Genomic DNA, 18,883 nt, shown 5'->3' with positions numbered 1-18,883 from the left:
CACAATGTTCAATTTGATTTCAATCATGAATCCTCCCCAAATTTCCAATTTTAAGCATGAAGGTGTTATTTTGAATGTCAAATGGGGTATTTCAACCATTTTGGAAGTGTTTTACACTTAACATAAGCCTGTTCTGGATACAAAACATTTTGATTTTGCAACTATTCCAAAATACTTAAAACATCTTGTGACATGCTTAAAAACTATTTTTCCTTGAAATGAAAAAAAATTATGATGACTTGCACTTGAACCTAACCAGTGTCTGTTGCCGGAGTTGCATAATCAATTTCAGGCCCTCCCCCAGAGTGTTATCATTCTGAAAATGTTTTTTTCTTCTTTTGCCCAGAGTTTCAAGTTTAGAGAGAAGAGAAACTGACTTCTTCAGAGAAGAATTCAACGGTGGTCCTAAAAGAGAAATTGCATGTGGTGGTGATGGTGACTCACTGCTGAGAAGAACAAGTCTGCAGAGCAGACATGATATCAAGGGAAGTATGTTGTCTTCCACATGCAAAAATATGGGATGCAACAAAAGAGGCTGGATTGAGTACTCCAACCTGACTGCTATCTTCTTCTTCTGTTCTGTGTTGGAATAATACTGCCAGAATGAGTCTGGAAAGAAATAGAAGAACAAGGAAGAACTAGGAATGAAAACCACAGTATTTGAAAGACGAATTTTATTTTCATCCATACTTCTAAGTGAAGGTCATGTCCCAAAGAAGAAATAGAGGATTCTGGAGGAGAACCATTGGCTCAAGCGCTGGTGTGCCAAGAGATGGGCCAGATCTCATAAAGATTGGGAAGAATGTATTTCAGTTCAGGCAGGCTTTAAGCTAAACATGGGAAAGGAGGGAAAACCATACTCAAAGCAATAAACTTTACAACAAAGAAGAAAGCAGTACTCAAGAATATATCAGGAGATGCAAGAAAGTATACTAAAGGACTCAGATTAGTATACTGATGCTCAGAAACTGAGAATTTTAAGTCATAGTACTGAGGACAAGGCAATATATTATTGGTATTGCTGATACCTGGTGGATATAACTCAATTCTAATATTGGAATATAGTACTTAAAGGATATAATTTGTTCATATTCAACCAAAGTGGAGGGGGTTGCATTATACATAAACGACTACACCTATATGGACATCTGGATCAATGGCAAAAAATTAGCCTAGTATGAAATTCTGAGAAATGAAATAATTAAGGCCCAGCACAAACAATATCAAACAGGAAGAAAAATAGGAGAATGCTGATGTGACTGGCATGGCTATTTAAAGAGCTTGGTGATGAACCAATAAAAAAAGTACAAGTTTAAAATAAGGGAGAAGGGCATATTAAAACAAGAATATCAGGAAAAGGTTCAAATCTGTAAGGATGAAGTCAGAAAGGTTAACACTCAGAAGGGAACTGAGATTCGCAACGAATGCAAAAAAATTGCAAAGAAAGAGTTCTTTGAATATATATATGCATTTTCTTCCTCCAGATGATGGGAAGTGGTAGTTCCTTCTTGGGGAGGTATGGCAAACTAAAAACAATAACTGCAACAAAGGATAAGAAAAGGACAGGAGATCTTCCACATGTGTTCCAGATGAGTGCTCCTTCTGAAACTACAAGAAATAGCTTTTGATCTTAGACATTTTTCACTTCTTTTAATGTTTATTTTTTAAAAAGTTTCTTCAAAAGTCTAACTATTGAAGAAATTTTACATAACTTTTTATGATCTAACATTTAATAACATCAATATTTATATAACTTGAACTATCAGCATCGACAAAATCACCATCAGACAATTGCAAAAGGCAGTTCTGCTTGGAACAGCTTACATCCTGCAAGCGATACCTTTAAGACCATCCAATATCCACATCTACCTAATCCAAGTCCTTGAGAAGGACTCGATAGGTGGACAAAAATGTCAAATCAGTCAGAACATCGGGATAACTATACAATGAACAATAAGAACATTCAATTTAATGAATTAAATCAGAAACAAATTGGCATACTGTTATATATATTTTCTTAGCAATGTATGTGGAAGAACTGGTTCCAAAGACTGCCTCAGTACTATTTAATAGTAGCCCATGAAGTAGAAGTAAAGGGCATACATTCTGCAGAATCTGTGAGAGATCAAGGCCTTGATCATCACAAATAAAATAGCCATCCAAATGTCAGATTTTCATTGTAAGAACTTTGCAGTGTACCAGAGGTTAAGTTAATAAACTTTGCAAATACCGGTAGCATTCTGCTGCTAAGCACCCAATGCTGTTGACTCAGTTCATTTAACTCAGTGGGCTTTTATGTGAAATAGTTAAAATGCAACATTTATCTCAATGGATTTTAAAGGTTCATGATTGGCCACTGACAAATCTTTTAAAATTTTTCCCTTCTAATCTATAATTAAACCAGACAGTTGTACTTTTCTGCCTTTGTTTTGCCAGCTTATATCCAAACAGGTTTGCTAATGAACAAGTAAAATGTACAGGATTCAATGAAATGTTTTAATTAAATAATTAATAGATGAAATTCTACCACTTACATGGTATTACAAAATTTGTTCCCCTTTTGGAGTAGGACATGCAAGAAATCAATCTAGACTAGTATTGCATACATATCTGCTACCAGTTTATTCTTACAACTATTTTTAACCATGTTACCTGTCTTCTGGGAGAATAGGTTAAATTTTCCCACAATAGTTACAAGTAATGTCTAAGGCAACTGCATCACTCCTCTGTTTGCCAATATTCTCTGGTTACAAACCTCATAGTTCTAAGTCAAGAACTTTGATTCAGAGTTCAAAATATTTAAAAATAATGCAATTTTCCCCCTAGTGTTAGATAGGAACCCCAAAAGTATAATGGTAAATACCTATAGAAGTATGATAGCTTTGAAATAGTTCTACTGGTTTCTACAGGATCTTTAAGTAATGTTAAACCATCAAATTTATAGGAACATATAGCAGCAATTCAACTGATTGTGAAATGAAAGGGCCTAACAGCTAGCTAAGAACACAGCAAATAATTCTAAACTTGTTATATTAGATTGCAACAATATAATATGTTAAAATCTGTTTGGGCACAGAAGCAGTAAATTCTATCTTCATGATAGAATTAAAATTCACTGTGCAACTGTTTCTTACATTTTTTACAATATTCTATAAATAACCATTCCCCTTATTTTATTTGTCTGGAGACTGAAATGAAGCTATTATCTGAAACCAGAAAATATACAACTTCATGTTTTATCCTGAACTACAGCAGCACCTTGATTAAAGTATACTTATCTGCCACTGAATAAAAAAAAGGGAGGAAACTACATTATTGTAAAACAGTGTTCCTCAAACTTTTGTCTCTCAGTAGGCATTCCCACTTTTAAAAATTGCAGAGGACTCCAAAAGAGCTTTTATTTGCATGGGTAATGTTTATTAATATTATTAAAAATTACTATTGGCGCACTCACTACCACTATTGCTTCTCACAATTGTTTGACAGGATTTTAATATAGTATTATTAAATTATTTCAATATAGGATGGCAAATAATTTTGATTTTCTTGAATCTTGGGGTGCATGGACTTCACTTTGAGAAACACTACTTCAAAAGAGAAACATTTTATAAGAACTTCAAAATTAGATGGTCTTTTGCCCAGGTTTTGAATGTCAAAAGCTAGTTTCTCCAGTGTCACAATCAAACTGATTTCAAAGTAAGGTTTAAAAGTAGAATATAAATTAATTTAAACTGTTCAGACCTTGACAAAATCTTAAAAGATCCCATAGTGAAGAAATATTAAAGTTTCCTTTATAACATCTAGTCTACAATGAATCACACAGATTACAACTAAGTGCAAGAAAAAAAACAGGTTTTCCCAGTGCTTAATTAGAGCACGCAATAATCAACAAAGATAAAACTGATCTGAAGGTTTTCTCCATAGCTTCAACTGCATCTACAAATCCATGCATATTCATATGCATATGATATAAAGTACATTATTGTTGCATATTGATACGTAATTGTAATATGTGCATTACATTTTGTACATTAATGTAATATATACATTACATTATATATAACATATGTACAATATTGTTGTATAAATGTTATATGTTCTGTATTGGAACATGAATTTACGACAAGATAGGCTGAATGCTGCATTTCAAGTTTACTTACAAAAGCTCAGTTTTTCAATCTCAATAGCAAATATCATAACAAAATTGTTCCATAAATTTCAAAACATAATCCACAATACATTCTGGCTACATGTTGGGGTAAAGTCATACATTTTGGAGTCTTGAATTAAACTTAACACCACATTGTTGTTTTTGGCCACAATACAACTGGTTTGCTATTCCATTTTCTAGGAGAATTGGTTCTATTTAAATTTCCCTACAATTCTGGGATTTTCTGATAGTTTCTTATCCAAATACTCACAAGGTTCTGCTTAGGTTTTTTGAGACAGCTAAGATCAGGTGTAATTGTAAATTATCTGGGGACAAAAATCAAAAGCCATTAAGGCAATTTTAAGAATCACAATATAATCCGAAAGCTTTCAAAAACTTGTCATTACATAAAGAAAACTGATCAGGACGGGGTAGGAGGGAGGAAGAAAAACTAAGATTAATATTTGAATATTCTTTGTGCCACGTTACAACATGGCAGCAGACTGCAAACACACAACTTCATCTAGTAAGTGTGAAGCTGTTGTTATGTTAAATTGAGGATATTCTCAAAATCTGCTGGGGGAAAAGGGCAAACAATAGACATATCAGATATAGGTCTATAAAGTAAGATATAGGTGGAGTAATTTTTGTTTAGCACACTGAAGACATAGAGAGATCAGTCTGTAAAGGAACTGATGACATTAGGATGCACTGAATCTTGCTTATTAGTGACCATTCTTGTTCCTTTCCACTGTCTACTATTCAACCAAAAAAAAAATTAAGTTCTGGACTTTATTTGTTCTTTCTGTTCACCATTTTCCTTTCCAATAGAATTTCAGAGTATCTGTAATAATGAAAACATTGAGTCCCATGTAATATTTTACAGAATTTAGGTCCAATAGTCTCTTTTTGAATGCTGCTCCCCATTATTTTTCTAAGCTATCAGAAAATTTCTACCGTTCATCTTAATAATGTCTTTTCCTAGTTCTTTTCCCAGTTTTTTCCCAGTACTATTGCCTTGATAAGGCTCAATTTCTTTGAACTAGAAATCCTCATAATGGAATTTACTGATTAGAAAAAAGAACAAATCTATATTGACTATATTGGGGTGGTGGGGAGAGGGGGAAAGAATAGACATGTTTATATAAGTCATGACGAAATATTAAAATATTGGACCATTTTATTAAAATTGTAGGCCCTGTATGGTGTAATTAAGATGTTGAATTGGGAGTGGTAAGACCCAGGTTCTAGTATATTTTCAGCCACAGAAACTCTGTGGTGACTTTGAATCACTCACTTTATCTCTTTTAACCCAACCTACCTCCCAGTTTTGTTTTTGGGGAGAAAATAGGTCTTCCCAAATATTAATACTAAAATATTAGCAGTTGCAAGTTCCATTGCTTCTTCTGAAATGTTTTGAAATTCCCCAGTGTAGTCTACAGCCCCCGAAATTTCCTGACAGTTTCCATCCATGAATTAATCAGTCCTGCCCTAGTTAGCTTATGATCTCAGATAAGGTGACTTATTGAAAACGTTTAGTCTAATTATCTAGGCATTATAATAAAGTTTGGGAACCAGCACAACAGTTGAACTAACCAATAGCCAATGCCGTTAATTACAGAAGTCCTATTTTGTTTATATTTTATATTCTACTTAAGCAGTCAAGGCCTGAAGGCCAAACACCACTAAATTTTTTACTTTATTACAGATCCTCTTTGAACAAGTCATTAGATAATAGGTTACTAAGTCAATGGGAACATTACCTGTTTTAGGCAACCAAAATTAGAAGAAAGGAACACATGCACATGGAAAGAAACCTATAGTTTGAGCAGGATTCCTTATAAGTTGTGTGTCGCCTAAAAACACCAGACTCTAATTAGAACTCATAGACACGAACTATAGTTTTGTGAAAATTGTGGATAATGTATTCAAGGTTTTATTGAAATACAAATACTGGAACTTCCCAGTAAAATCTGGTCTTGTGTGCCTCAGATCATATCACATTGAATTTTTACAAACCTTGACCATATCTCTGCCATGGCCATCAATCTTCTGCTGTGACATGTTTTTCTTGGAATCAATCTTTCTTCTCTGAATCCAGTTTGCCTGTAGGAACTTTGTATATTAATTTGGACTGAATTACTGGTAGTTTTATAGCACCATTTAGCTGAAATGTTTTTTTAATTTTCAGCTAGCTATAGAGTCATCAGGCCAGAATATGAAAACTCACTTCCAGCAATTTCAAAGAAATCTAGTACATTTAAAAAGAGATAAGAATACAATTTAGCCATGTTTAAATATTTGGAATCATACAGTAATCTACAGAAAAGAGTAGGGGAGGGTGCTAGCAGCAAGGCAAGGTAACTCCACGAAGACTATAAATATATGCACATGAGGTCATTATTAAGCAATAACTGAATGAATAAATATCTACAAATAATTTGATACATCTTTACTATTAATAAAGAATGCTGTTTGTGGAACAAGTATACCATCTCTTTCTTACTAGAAACCATTATGCAAAAATCATGATTGATCAAAGCCAAGGAGGTCAGTATTCATAGTCTTGTCTGATGACAACCATTGAATATAGAAGACTGGAACTTACAATGTAAGGTAAGAATAAATGAAACAACACATATACCCTGGAACAATATACCCATGGATATCACCCCCAAGGAATTTGCAAGTCTGGGAAAATCTGGTTTTGTTCCCAGGCCTAGGGTTCGGCTGTTTTGTCTTAACAGTTGGGGTTTTTTGCAATATATGGGTGATTTTGTCCGGAGATATATGTCCTTTTCTCTTGTTACTGTTTCTCTCCCCTTTAATTATATATAAGCTGTCCAGAAACATTATATATATAAATAAAAAACATGACATAGCAAATGAAGTGATAGAATGAAATATTTCTATATTGTAAAACTATAAGAAAGGGAAAATATATAATATGTGAATAAAGTTAGCGTGGTGTGACACAGATGAATGCATGCAAGAAAGTAAAGATGTACATACATAAATAAAAAATATTTTAAAAATTAAAAAAAGATGTACATTTAATCATAAATGAAAATGCTAAAATGTATTTCAGTATGAGTTGATGTGATAGAGTTTGTTTTGGAAGTGTATAAAAGTAAGGAAGTAGGAATCTAAAGCTTGTTGTTAGTTACATGTTATTTTCCCTAATTCATGTTCTGATGACCAGTCAAATGTACTCTAAATGGAGTGTGAACCCCCACCATTATAGAATAACATCTATGTTAAAGATTAGAACCGACTGGCATTAAATGTTCGTTGTTTTTAATGTTTTAAAACAACTTTATAGGTTAAAATGATTTTAGGGGTCTTTTAATTTTTGATAACTTAAGAGTTGATTGAATGAGTGGTTGCTAGATAAGTACTTAAAATAAAATAAAAATGCTGCAGTGATGGCTAGTAGTCTTTGGGACACAATTCAAAGGGTTAATGGTTACCTTTAAAGCTCCACATACAGAGCAGGACTGGAATATTTCAGGTAGTGCCTTGCTGAAATTGAACCTGCTTGTTCAGTGCAGAAAGTAAGGATGATGTTCACAGTGAGATTGTCAAGTGGCAGGAAATTAGCAGTCCGGGCAGTACAAATGAATATGAGTTTATTGTATGCTAATGTTTCCCTAAAGAATCTGAATTACTAATGGTCAAAGCAAATTGGCAGTAGATAACAATCAACGGAATTCAAGGAGGGCTGGACTTAGAACTCCTGTTGGCGCGAAGGGACTCAAGATTGATTATGTGTTTGACCCCTCCCTCGGGTTCAGCCTGGTCATTTCCTACAGATATGGAGGAACCAGTACCTAGGCAATGAGGACTGAAATATTGTTTAAGGCTTGAGAAACAAGCTAACATTTGGATGCAGCTCAGGTAGATACCTTCTTGATTCACTGAAGTATAAGTGTGGGAGGGGGAGGGGGAATGATTTGCAAGATTATGTATGATTTGAAATATCCAGGCCAGTATCAATAAATGTCGTTCCAGTTTTCTTAAGTTAATTTCCTGGCCTGGTCTACCGATGGGGGCTCACAGTCTATCTGTCATCTAAAAATAATATATTGAGTTTATTTATTTATTTATTTAAAATACTTATATGGTCACAAAATGTATATGCTATAATTCCAGGCAGCTCATAACAGCAATAAAAACATAAAATAAATAATAAAATACACTGGTGTGGCCAAGGCAGAAAGTCTACTCTCTGATATCTCCACTTTATAAAATACTTTCTTCCCAGAAATATGTATGATCTTACCTTCTAATATTTTGCTTGTTTAATTTCAACAAATTTTGACACCTAATTAATTGATTTAGGACATCTTACTTAGTTTTCCCATTGTTATTTTACTGCTATGTTGGGCTTATTTTTCTTGTTATTGTACGCCACCCAAAGTATTTTGGGATGGGGTTGGTTGTAGGCACTAGTTGACTGGTAAATATTTAACAACTGACTCTGCTGGCCTCACTGTCACCACCATACCACTAATCACTTGAACAGCTGATTTGAGCATTAGGCATGGCAGTTCCACTCTGCTCCCAACTGGTTCACAAAACTGCAGAAAATAACAATTGGCATTGCAATGACTATGTCAATGTTATTATGTTATATTTTTGATGATTTTTAAAAGGACTCTAGAAAATCTTAAGTTGTATATAACTTCTGAAAAGATATATAGTTTTGTAGAATTTTTTTTTGTAGAAATTTTTCAAAATGGCATCCATGTCATGCTAAAGTTCTTACTGGAGAATCTCCTATCCTTAGTCGATTGGTTTAAGTACTTAAAACGTAATATCTCCTTAAGTCTGAACTTGATTTGGGGGCTTCATGGTCATATCCAGATCATTTTTGTAGAAATAAAACAAATGTACACTGTCATCTTCTGGGATGTGTTTTCAAACTTCCCAATTTAGTTTACAGCTCTGATATTTCTTACTAGCCTCCTATCTGTGTACCAAGCAGTTTTGATTATTTAAAGCTTTATGAGATTAAGCAAGATTGGCTGGGTGCTGGAAACTGCATTTCAAGATATATACCAAGTTTACTTTGACTTCATAGAAAAAAGCTATCTTGAAAGAGAAAGATTGGGAAGGGAAAAGGCTAAGAAAATAATCTGCTCTATTGAAGGGGGGGGGATGTAATATGTGATGACAGTACTCTTCCAGCAAATACTTGCAGAAAGCAGAGAAACACTCTCATTAACAAGATACATGTTATTTGCATTTAAGCTTCTTTCTCATCAGTAGAACAAAGTACATCAATATGTTCTGCATCTTGTGAGTGAATATGGGGAGAAGAAATAGAATACACCCACACACACACACTAATAAAAACAAAGGACAAGTCAGGAGGGGGCAGAAATGGGATCGATGAAGTCAAAATGACATGGCAGTTTGTGCAGTAAGAAACAGCTGATTACAGGTTTCCTTGTCCAAGAGTATCATGAGAGCACCAGATAATATTGTAAATAAGATACATTGAAGAAGAACATCTAAACCATTTTTCACTGCAAAGGTATGTTAAGACTAGCAATACCACTAGCAAAATAAGTCCCTTGTTATATAACTGGGGAAAAATTAAACACCTGCTAAGTCTAGGGTTGATTAATAGTAAACAAAGGAAGCTTAAAAGGGATCTTGGCATAATTATATTTCCATTGCAACCAAGCTATTTGAAACCCAGAAGAACTCTTTGTGTCCCTATGTCCCAATTTGAAAATTTTGTAGGAAATGCAACCACCATTGGAAAATACATGACAGATTTCTGTCTAGAAAGCAAGCTATTGGATGCTATTTTAGGAACCTAACTCACAGTGCTTTAGAGCAGTCTTTTCCACAGTTTTGTGCTTTTTAGATATGCTCATAGTACAATTCTAGAAGCCTTAGCCAGTCTGACTCCTGGAAGTAGTTGGCTGGGAAAGGCTGTTCTAGAAAAGCAGGAAAATGAGAAAAAATAGCCTTACATTGAATAGTATTTAAAACTGTGAAAATAAATGGAAAGAAATTCTAGGTGGTTTACCAGACTGGGAAAAGGAAAAGATGATACCAATAGAGGAAATCTGGTATCAAGAGGTTGCTTCCCTGAAACGACACCCAAAAGCAAATCATGAGCAGGAACAAAAACTCTGAGGAAAATAAAAAGGATAAATGATGACCACTTTTAACATTCTCCAAGTGGACACTAATTAGCCTACAGAAGACTGAATTTAGACCAAATACAACTCTTTTTGTTACTGGAAACAACTTTAATATGATATAGGGCACCTCTGTCTAGTCACCAAACTACTATTGGAAGGATGAGAAGGAAATGTAGATGAAGATAGGAAGGTAAGCATATACAGTCATAGAGAAATTAATACAAGGCTTGCTGCAGTAATTCATGACAACATTACTCTTGCATTCATTTATGGGCAAGTGAAGCAGAAGTGCCAGCGACTACAGTGAGAAGAATTGATGGTGTCCCAGAGGGAAGGAGTTTCAATAGAATAAAAAGGAAAACAACAGCAGAAAATTTCCATTTTATTGATCCTCTTGTGACAGGGACATAAAACTGTATTATAAGAGGAAAAAAAAGAACATTTCGAAATGCATAGAACCCATGCAATATAAATATAAAGCCCAAGTCTGTTGTTGTTGTTGTTGTTGTTATTGTTAGTTACGAAGTCATGTCCAACCCATTGCAACCCCATGGACAACATTCCTCCAAGCCTTTCTGTCCTCTACCATCCCCCGGGAGTCCATTTAAGCTCACACGACTCCATCCAGCCACCTCATTCACTGTCGTCCCCTTCTTCTTTTGCCCTCAATCTTTCCCAGCATTAGGCTCTTCTCCAATGAGTCCTTCCTCCTCATTAGGTGGCCAAAGTATTTGAGTTTCATCTTCAGGATCTGGCCTTCTAAAGAGCAGTCGGGGTTGATCTCCTTTAGGACTGACCAGTTTGATCACCTTGCAGTCCAAGGGATTTGCAGGAATCTTCTCCAGCACCATAGTTCAAAGGCCTCAATTCTTTGCCGCTCAGCCTTCCTTATGGTCCAACTTCCACAGCCATACATTGCAACTGAGGAAATCACAGCGTTTTTTCCCCCCAATGGTGCTTGGAATTATGGAAGTTCATTATATTAGCAATGATACATTGAAGTATTATTCCATTTCACTTCATTTAAAACTGCCGTTCATGCATTTCTTTTCTATAAAGTTTAAACCTTTTAATCAAAAGGAGGCTTGATTTTTTTTTTCTTGAAACAATTCTTGAATAGGTTGTAACATTTGCCAACAGGCAAGGTGGTTTGGTATAGATTAGAAGTTAAAGTACCGGGTTACTTAAGACAATATGTGATCTTTCCTATGCTATGACAACACCCACAAAGAAAACAATCCTTCATTTGGAAGTCATATTCTACATCCCCACACCCGCACGCCACGTTTATACAGGAAGGTCAACCCGCTTAGAAGCACTGCTATTAATTCAAGTAATTCAAACACTAATTCAAAAATCAGAATTAAAAGCCGCTCCAGTGGTTCACTGCCTCCAGAGAAAGCATGTGCCGAGATGTGAGGGAATCACTGGAGATTCCATGCAGGAATAAGAGAATCTGAAAGAGGAAGCGCTCATCCTAAAATTAAAGAGAGTCAAGTGCAAGGTTTCTGTGCAAGACTGTGACGAAGACGGTATAAAAAATAAAATAAAATCCAAGTTCGGCAGCAGAGAAACCGCGTTAGGGCTGAATTACTAGTTGTTACCCCTTGGCAAATGAAGACCGCGCGGCTCTAAGACAAAGGCCTTTTATAGAGATCTATATATATATATATATATATAACGGCGCTGTAGTCTAGCGCTGGAAAAGCGGTACTCTGCACTTGCTCAGTGACGCTCTCATTGCGGGGGACGAGGCGGGGGAGGGGGATTCACCACGATCCGCTCGCCATGAACGCAGGCGGTCCACCCAACCGGACGGTCAATCAGCCACGGCTGAAAAATTCTCTTGCCACGCAAGGAAAAGAGCGAGCGAGTACCTGTATTTCCTGAAGAGCTGGTCCGATTCCCGGAATCCGTTGTTGAGCAGCATATTGATTCCAGCCAGCGCTAGCTCGGCGTCCTCGAAGGGCAGCGGCGCCTCTCCGGTACCGCCGTCCTGCTCGGACCCGGCCATGGTCGTCGGCAGGTGGGAGACCCACCCAGCAGGCTCCTTGCCCGCTGCGTGGCGCTCCGCCGCTCGGGGGGACACTGGAGCAAGACGAGCCAACCCGGCGTCGAAGCAGGCTGGGCACCTCGCGCCTTCCCGCTCTTTCGGGCACGGTCCGCCGCTCCACGGCTAACTGCTCTTGCAGCTCCCGCAGCCGTGGCCACAAGCCCAGCCGCTGAGGGGAGAGAGAGAGAGAGAGAGAGAGAGAGACCTCGCAACCTTCGAGCCGAGGCTGGCGGCTGCCGCTTGCCCGCTGCTAGGGCGCCTGCGCGGGAGGGCAGGAGTCTGCGCGCTGCCACCTCTGAAGCGGCTTTGCCCTGAGCGCCGGCTTCCTTTCTCGCTTCAGAGACCGGCTGCTCTGGTTTCCACGGGGAGAAGAGGTCTTGGGCGGGACCCTATTGTGCGCTCCCGGTTGCTCTTCCTTCGGGGAATAAAGGAGGTGGTGGTGGTGTGTTTTTTTTTCAGTATAAAAGGGGCGAAGCGAAACGGCCTACTAAAAGCCGAAGAGAGTACGCGGCCCATTTAAGGCAGCGCAGTGGGTAATATGCAGTTAGAGAACCGGTTTGGTTTATAGTGCTTAAGGCGCCTGGCTAGAAAGCAAGGAGACTTGAGTTGCAGTCCCGTTTTAGGCGTGAAAGAGGCTGGGTTGACTCTGGGCCAGTCACTCACTCTCAGCCCATGAGGCTTCGGCAGCAAGGTTCCTGTCGCAACCAATGGATCAACACTCGGTGGATCCGAAAAACGGATCCTATATTTACGGGGAAAACGCTAGGAAGAAAAGAAAAAAATCGGGTAATGAACAATACGATTACAATCGGACAATCCGAAGTTTCAGTAGGATGCTACTTTTCTGGCCAGGAGCTTTGGAGTGATGTCCAGTCCGTTCTAAGCGACGGTGATGCCGCTGGGCGTGCAAGTCGTTTATCGAAAGTCGCGTTGATGGGAACTGAATCTGTCATCTCCCACACGTACCTGAGGCTGAGCCCTATTGAATTCACTGGGGGTTTCCACTAGCTTCATAATACTTAACATAGGACGTATCTTTCTGACTTTGGAAAGGAGCAACTGGAAGTTGAGAAATACTGAGCTATGTGGCCGGGATTATTATTATTTTTTAAATCTGCTGCTTGCTTTATTATTGTGGATGCTCAATGCCCTTTATTTATTAGTTAGATTTATTTATTAGTTAGATTGATATGCCGCCCTTCTCCAGAGACTCAGAGCGGCTTACAATGCATTAAGCAATAGCCTTCATATTTTTGTATATACCTGCTTGGTAGGGCTTTCGGGCCCCCCTAAGCGGTGTTCTTTTTTATACAAAGTCATCTTATTGCCCCCACAATCCGGGTCCTCATTTTACCTACCTCGAAAGGATGGAAGGCTGAGTCAACCTTGAGCCTGGTGAGATTTGAATTTGCAATAATTGCAGGCAGCTGGCAACTAAGTGCTACTTTAACAGCACTTAGTCCACTGCGCCATCAGGCTCTTATCAGTGAGAATAGCAGTCAGATTTATCCTGCATCCCGTTAACGTTTTAAATCGGGGTCTTAAATTGCTAATTGGTCATTTTATTACTGTTTTACCCAATGCAAAAGTTCTTTTACGTAATGAATAGTTGGGGTTTTGATATTCAATAGCAAAAAAGTTATTTAAAGCTAAATCAATATTTTTAACTGGTCACCTTTCTGCAGCAGTTTTTTTTTAAATTATTTATTTACAAATTTAAAAAAGATCAATGCACCAGAAATATTCCAAAGATTCCTGAAACATCTTGCGAGGCTTTGCATACTGTAAAATTAATCTCAAATGCTTTTTGTTTCTTCCCATGTCAGACATTTATTCATGTGATTGTTGTCAGTTCTAAATAAAGTACAAATCGTCTCAAGATGTAAGCTAAGAGTTTATTTTTAGCCTGTTAGAGATAAATTCTTTAAAAAATGGACTTATGTTTTTCATTAAACCATAGTTAGTGTGCTTGTTCATGTCAGAGCATACTGTGAGAATTCAGCTGCTGTGCTTTGTAAACAATTGCTAATAGTTTTATTGTGTTTTGCCAACCCAGCCAATAAACTGTGGTCAAACAAGCCATGCACTGAATTAACTCATGTTTTCATTTTCCAATAATATCCTTATTCCTTACCTTCTTCCAGAGATATATGCAGTGGATATAAAAAAAAGTCATGATGGCAGCCACAACTGTGCAATTGAAGCCCCACCTCTTTTAAAATGCATATATTGAAAAGGATGGGTTTACAATTACAGAGTAACAGGTAAGATTCCACAACCAATTGCACCCTGATTTCAGGTGACCCTGAGGTTACAGATAAACCCTCCAAGTTGCCTCAACAGTTCTCAGAGAGTGCAGATGTCTGCAAAGAAATACAATCCTTCTATCCCCACTCCAATCCTATCAGAACCTATCCTTCCATCCCACCTCTCATCAGAACAGATTAAGCTTCTGATATGACAAGCAAAATGTTTTCTTCTTTTTCAAGGAGAAAACAGTCTAATTGCCTTCTGAAGAAAAAAAAAAAGCATTTTTGAGACAAGGTATGATAGTAGCTTTTTTTAACACTCCTCCTGTATTTTCATTAAAATTAAGAATATTATAGTGACATTTTAAAATTTATCACATAATTTAAGATAGTATTCTTTATAGAATCATAGAACTAGTCCAGAAAATTTTCCTGAAAGCAAATAGTAATCTCACTGTTTGCAAAATTCATGCTAATAAACATCTCCCATATATGGCATTTGTCCCAATGTATTTTCTTCCGAGATTTATATAATAGATTTGGGCAATACTGTTGGGCCCCACTGAAGTCCTGGGTGAAGAAGTGAAAAGAAAGAGAACAGCTGGCTACGGAAAGTTAGAAATTCTAGAAGCTCCTTGAAGACTGGAATTCTCATCTAAGGGAATCCATCCACTTGTCAACTCTGAAAGAGAAACTGAATGGCTAGATAATTGGTTCAGATTTTTAAGCCCTGGAGAAGCCTTGTGTCATTATTTTATGCTGCATCCAGACTTTGTTCAAGGACTAATTGGATGATGAAAGAACAATTTTTTAAACTGTAAAATCCAGACATTAATTCTTGTCCTTGATGATAGGCAAACATACAGCTTTGATGGCAATTGGGAAGAAAACATTGGGACAAATCAGATTGTTTTTCTATCAGTGAAACTGTAGATGTATACTGGAATAATGGGAAAATATCCAGAATTCAGTGACAATACTCAAGCCATTTCTAGATATCATAGCAAATAGATTCAGTATCTGGCCACTGACCACTGGTATAAGTTTTATATGCATATTATATGCAGAATCAAATCAGGCATGTTGGGATGGAGGGCAGCGGACAAAATAGGGGACATGTGTCTATAGACAATGGAATGTTCACTAGCTGATTCTCATAGCAAAAACTATTACAAAGTTTATGGTGGGAATAAAATATGAGGAGACTCCATTTATATTACCTTGAGCTTCCAGAGAAATAATTAAAAGTGTCATAATTGTACTATAGCACCCCCAACAGATAGCCATATATAGCCTCTGTTTAAATATCTCCAATGAAGAGTTTACCGCCCTGCCATTCCATTACTGAATGTTACTATTCAGGACATATTGTTACTATTACTATTGGGACATATTTCTTGATGTCCAACCAAATTTTATCTCCTTATAATTTAGACACGTTATTTTTGCTTTGTCTTCTGTAGAGGAATTCTACATCCAATTTGGATGCAGAAAAGAGAAGAGGCTGTTCAGTGTCTGTTCTATATTTATGAACAAGTGCTTCACCATACTACTCACTCTACACTTGAGAGAAAATCACATACTTACACAATGCAAAGAATTTCAGCAGAAAGAATTAGCCAATTTTAGTCAAAAGAGGTTGCTTGTTGATGCCTTATTGATACTGATATTCAGACTGCCACAGAAATGTGAAAAAAGTTCCATAGAAATGTTACACTCTTTAACCAACTCAAAGTTTGACTGTCCAGAACAGTTTATAAACTAGCAAAATAATAACAGGGCTGTAAGAGAGATATAGAATTTTATTTATTTCTCAGAGAAACTAAAAGCATAGATGGGCAATTTTCCAATTGGTCACATTGTTATTTTGGAAACCTATAGGAGGAGGGCAGGATTTTTCATCCACTTTTCCTCTTTTTCGTTTGTTTTGATAACCTTAATATCTGTGAATGGTATGAAACCCTGGAATCTGGCATTGTTCATCTTTGCAAGAAATTGTGGTTTATCCTGTTTCACAGTGCCCCATGGACAGAAGGATGGCGTGTAAATAAGTTAAAATTAATATTTAGAAAATATAAATCCAGCATGATATGCAAATAAATGAAATATACCTTTTTAAATAAGAGAAATGGTGGAGGAAGGCTACTTTGTCTCCTCTAACCACAAAGGAATCAGTAAAGAACATGTCACTAATATGTCTAAAATGAATGAATTCAGCAACACACCAATCTTTGTGTTTGATATCTGTATCACAAGTTATGAAAACCTTTCTCTCAGAGCTTCAAGGACTTTGGAAAAGCAATGGGGATATTTGAAATAGATGGGTAGCTTAAGTTGATGTGACAAGTTCAACATGATGATCCTCATTTTTGTAGGCATTAAGAGTTTCATAACTTCAGTTTTCTTGTGAGCTACAGTTGAAATTTACCAAATTATTATCAATATCTAGTAACCAGGACACTATCTGTAATTCCCTAAAATGACAATTTTTCTCTTACTACATAAGAGTATTTTATATTCAAGCATGTATTCATAAACATGCGCTGCACTGCAGTTTGTAGGTTGTCTGTATCACTTGATATTTCAGATCTTTACAATTTACCAGTCAGGCTTGAAATAAGGAATTTTAATACTTGCTATGTTTTACGTGTACATAAAGAGCCTTGAGTAAGTGTATGTGAGAGTCAAAGACTAACTTTGCTTTCTTAATTCCCTGCTGTCCTTGTTACTCTTCTCATGTACAATGAGTCTGTGCGTGTGTGGTGTGCATCATGTGTGCGTAACAATCAGTAAGTGAACACAGATGCTCTCAATTGCAGTTTATAATGAACCTGAGAAGGGATATGTTGAGAAGTTGATAGTTAATGTCATGCAAATTGATTTAATATGTCTTTTTAAAAAAGGCCTAAATAAGTCCTTTCTATATTTGCCATTTAATACACGCAAAAGCAGAGAAAATTCTGAAAGAGATCTCAGATAGTAAAAGTATTTCCTGGTCTACAGTCTTCTAGGATTTTAAATGTGGACACTTTGAATACATTCCCCTCACCTCCAAATTAAACTAATTACAGTAACCTCATGGATAGGAAATATGCTGTCTCTGAGCTACCTCTCTGAGCATTTCTCACCATTGGCCATGAAGGTGTGGGCTGCTGAAAATAATAATTCAACACCATGTAAAGGACCCCTTGGACTTCATCCTTGAACAAAATATCCTTTGTACATTACCAGTTTTAAGACCACAGTATGATACCTCTATGAATCTACTTTAATCAGTGAAAACCATTTTCATGCTGCAAGCCAGACATTTGCAAATTTAATATGGTAGCCCTATGGTTACTAAATGTATAACGTATTGATTGATAGCTTGTCTTTGATGTGGTTGTTTAGCCCTTGACATTTGGATGGAATGTAAATTTACCCTGCTGTAATGTAAGTGACACACATTTTTGGAGCAAAGTATTTCTTCAAGGTTGGTTCCACCAACACTGATTCTGAATTTATTTTTACTCTTAGCCTTTCACTGACCACATTGACTGCTTGTTGATACTATCATTAGAGGCTGTGAACATCAGCTGTGGTACATCCAAAAATAAATAAGGAAAAACTGGAGAGTATTGTTAAAACTCTCTTACAATAAATACAAAATCTCTGTGTCAAAAAATCTCCATAATCAGAATCCTATTCTTTTTTTAAGTTTATGGAATTATTTCATCTATTTGATCCATTGTCAAAGATCAAAAGAAATACAGCAATAGAATATAAGCTAATAAAACAAGATGAGAAATAAACATATTGAAACAGCAGAAGTTAATGACAAACATTATAGTCTTCTGCACGAAGCATAAAACCATCCAGTCTTAAACATCTAACAGTAACATGTATTAGCAATTTAAAGTGGAGAAAAATATGTCAACTTTTGGTATTTTGTGAAGTACTTAGCTATCTTGCAAATGGCTACTTCCTTAGATACATTTTAATGATCTCTTTTATCCTCTCCTCCATACATTGTTAAGATCACAGAAGAAAATATGAGGGGGGAATTAGGTCCATGTTCTTTCAAGTGAGGAAATGCCCTTGAAAAAAAAGTGTTAAATGCTTCCTCTCCCAACATGTCAAAAGTGGTCACATGCAGCCACTGAAGTAAAAAAAATCAGATATTTTCCATAAGCCACCAAAAATGTTATCTAAGGATTATCTCCTTCTAGACAAGAATAAATGGTACCCACATTTACTTGACTATGGAAGGACTTTTTCTAGATTATTTTAA

General features: G+C 36.6%; 1 protein-coding gene across 1 annotated transcript in view; it reads right to left on the bottom strand.

The window, feature by feature from the left end:
• The window catches only part of TTC39C (tetratricopeptide repeat domain 39C), a 36,987-nt gene extending 24,357 nt beyond the window's left edge, over positions 1–12,630 (bottom strand). Inside the window, exon 1 of the mRNA XM_087891339.1 lies at positions 12,189–12,630. Coding sequence (XP_087747465.1) covers positions 12,189–12,325 — 137 coding nt within the window. The 5' untranslated portion in view covers positions 12,326–12,630. The remainder of the gene's footprint in view (positions 1–12,188) is intronic.
• Between the last annotated feature and the right edge of the window lie 6,253 nt (positions 12,631–18,883).

Source organism: Pantherophis guttatus, chromosome 3 (genome assembly GCF_059756535.1).
Source record: "Pantherophis guttatus breed Tessera chromosome 3, ASM5975653v1, whole genome shotgun sequence".
Lineage (NCBI taxonomy): Eukaryota > Metazoa > Chordata > Lepidosauria > Squamata > Colubridae > Pantherophis > Pantherophis guttatus.
Note: the sequence above shows the minus strand (reverse complement) of the source record. Positions and strands in the feature narration are given on the sequence as shown.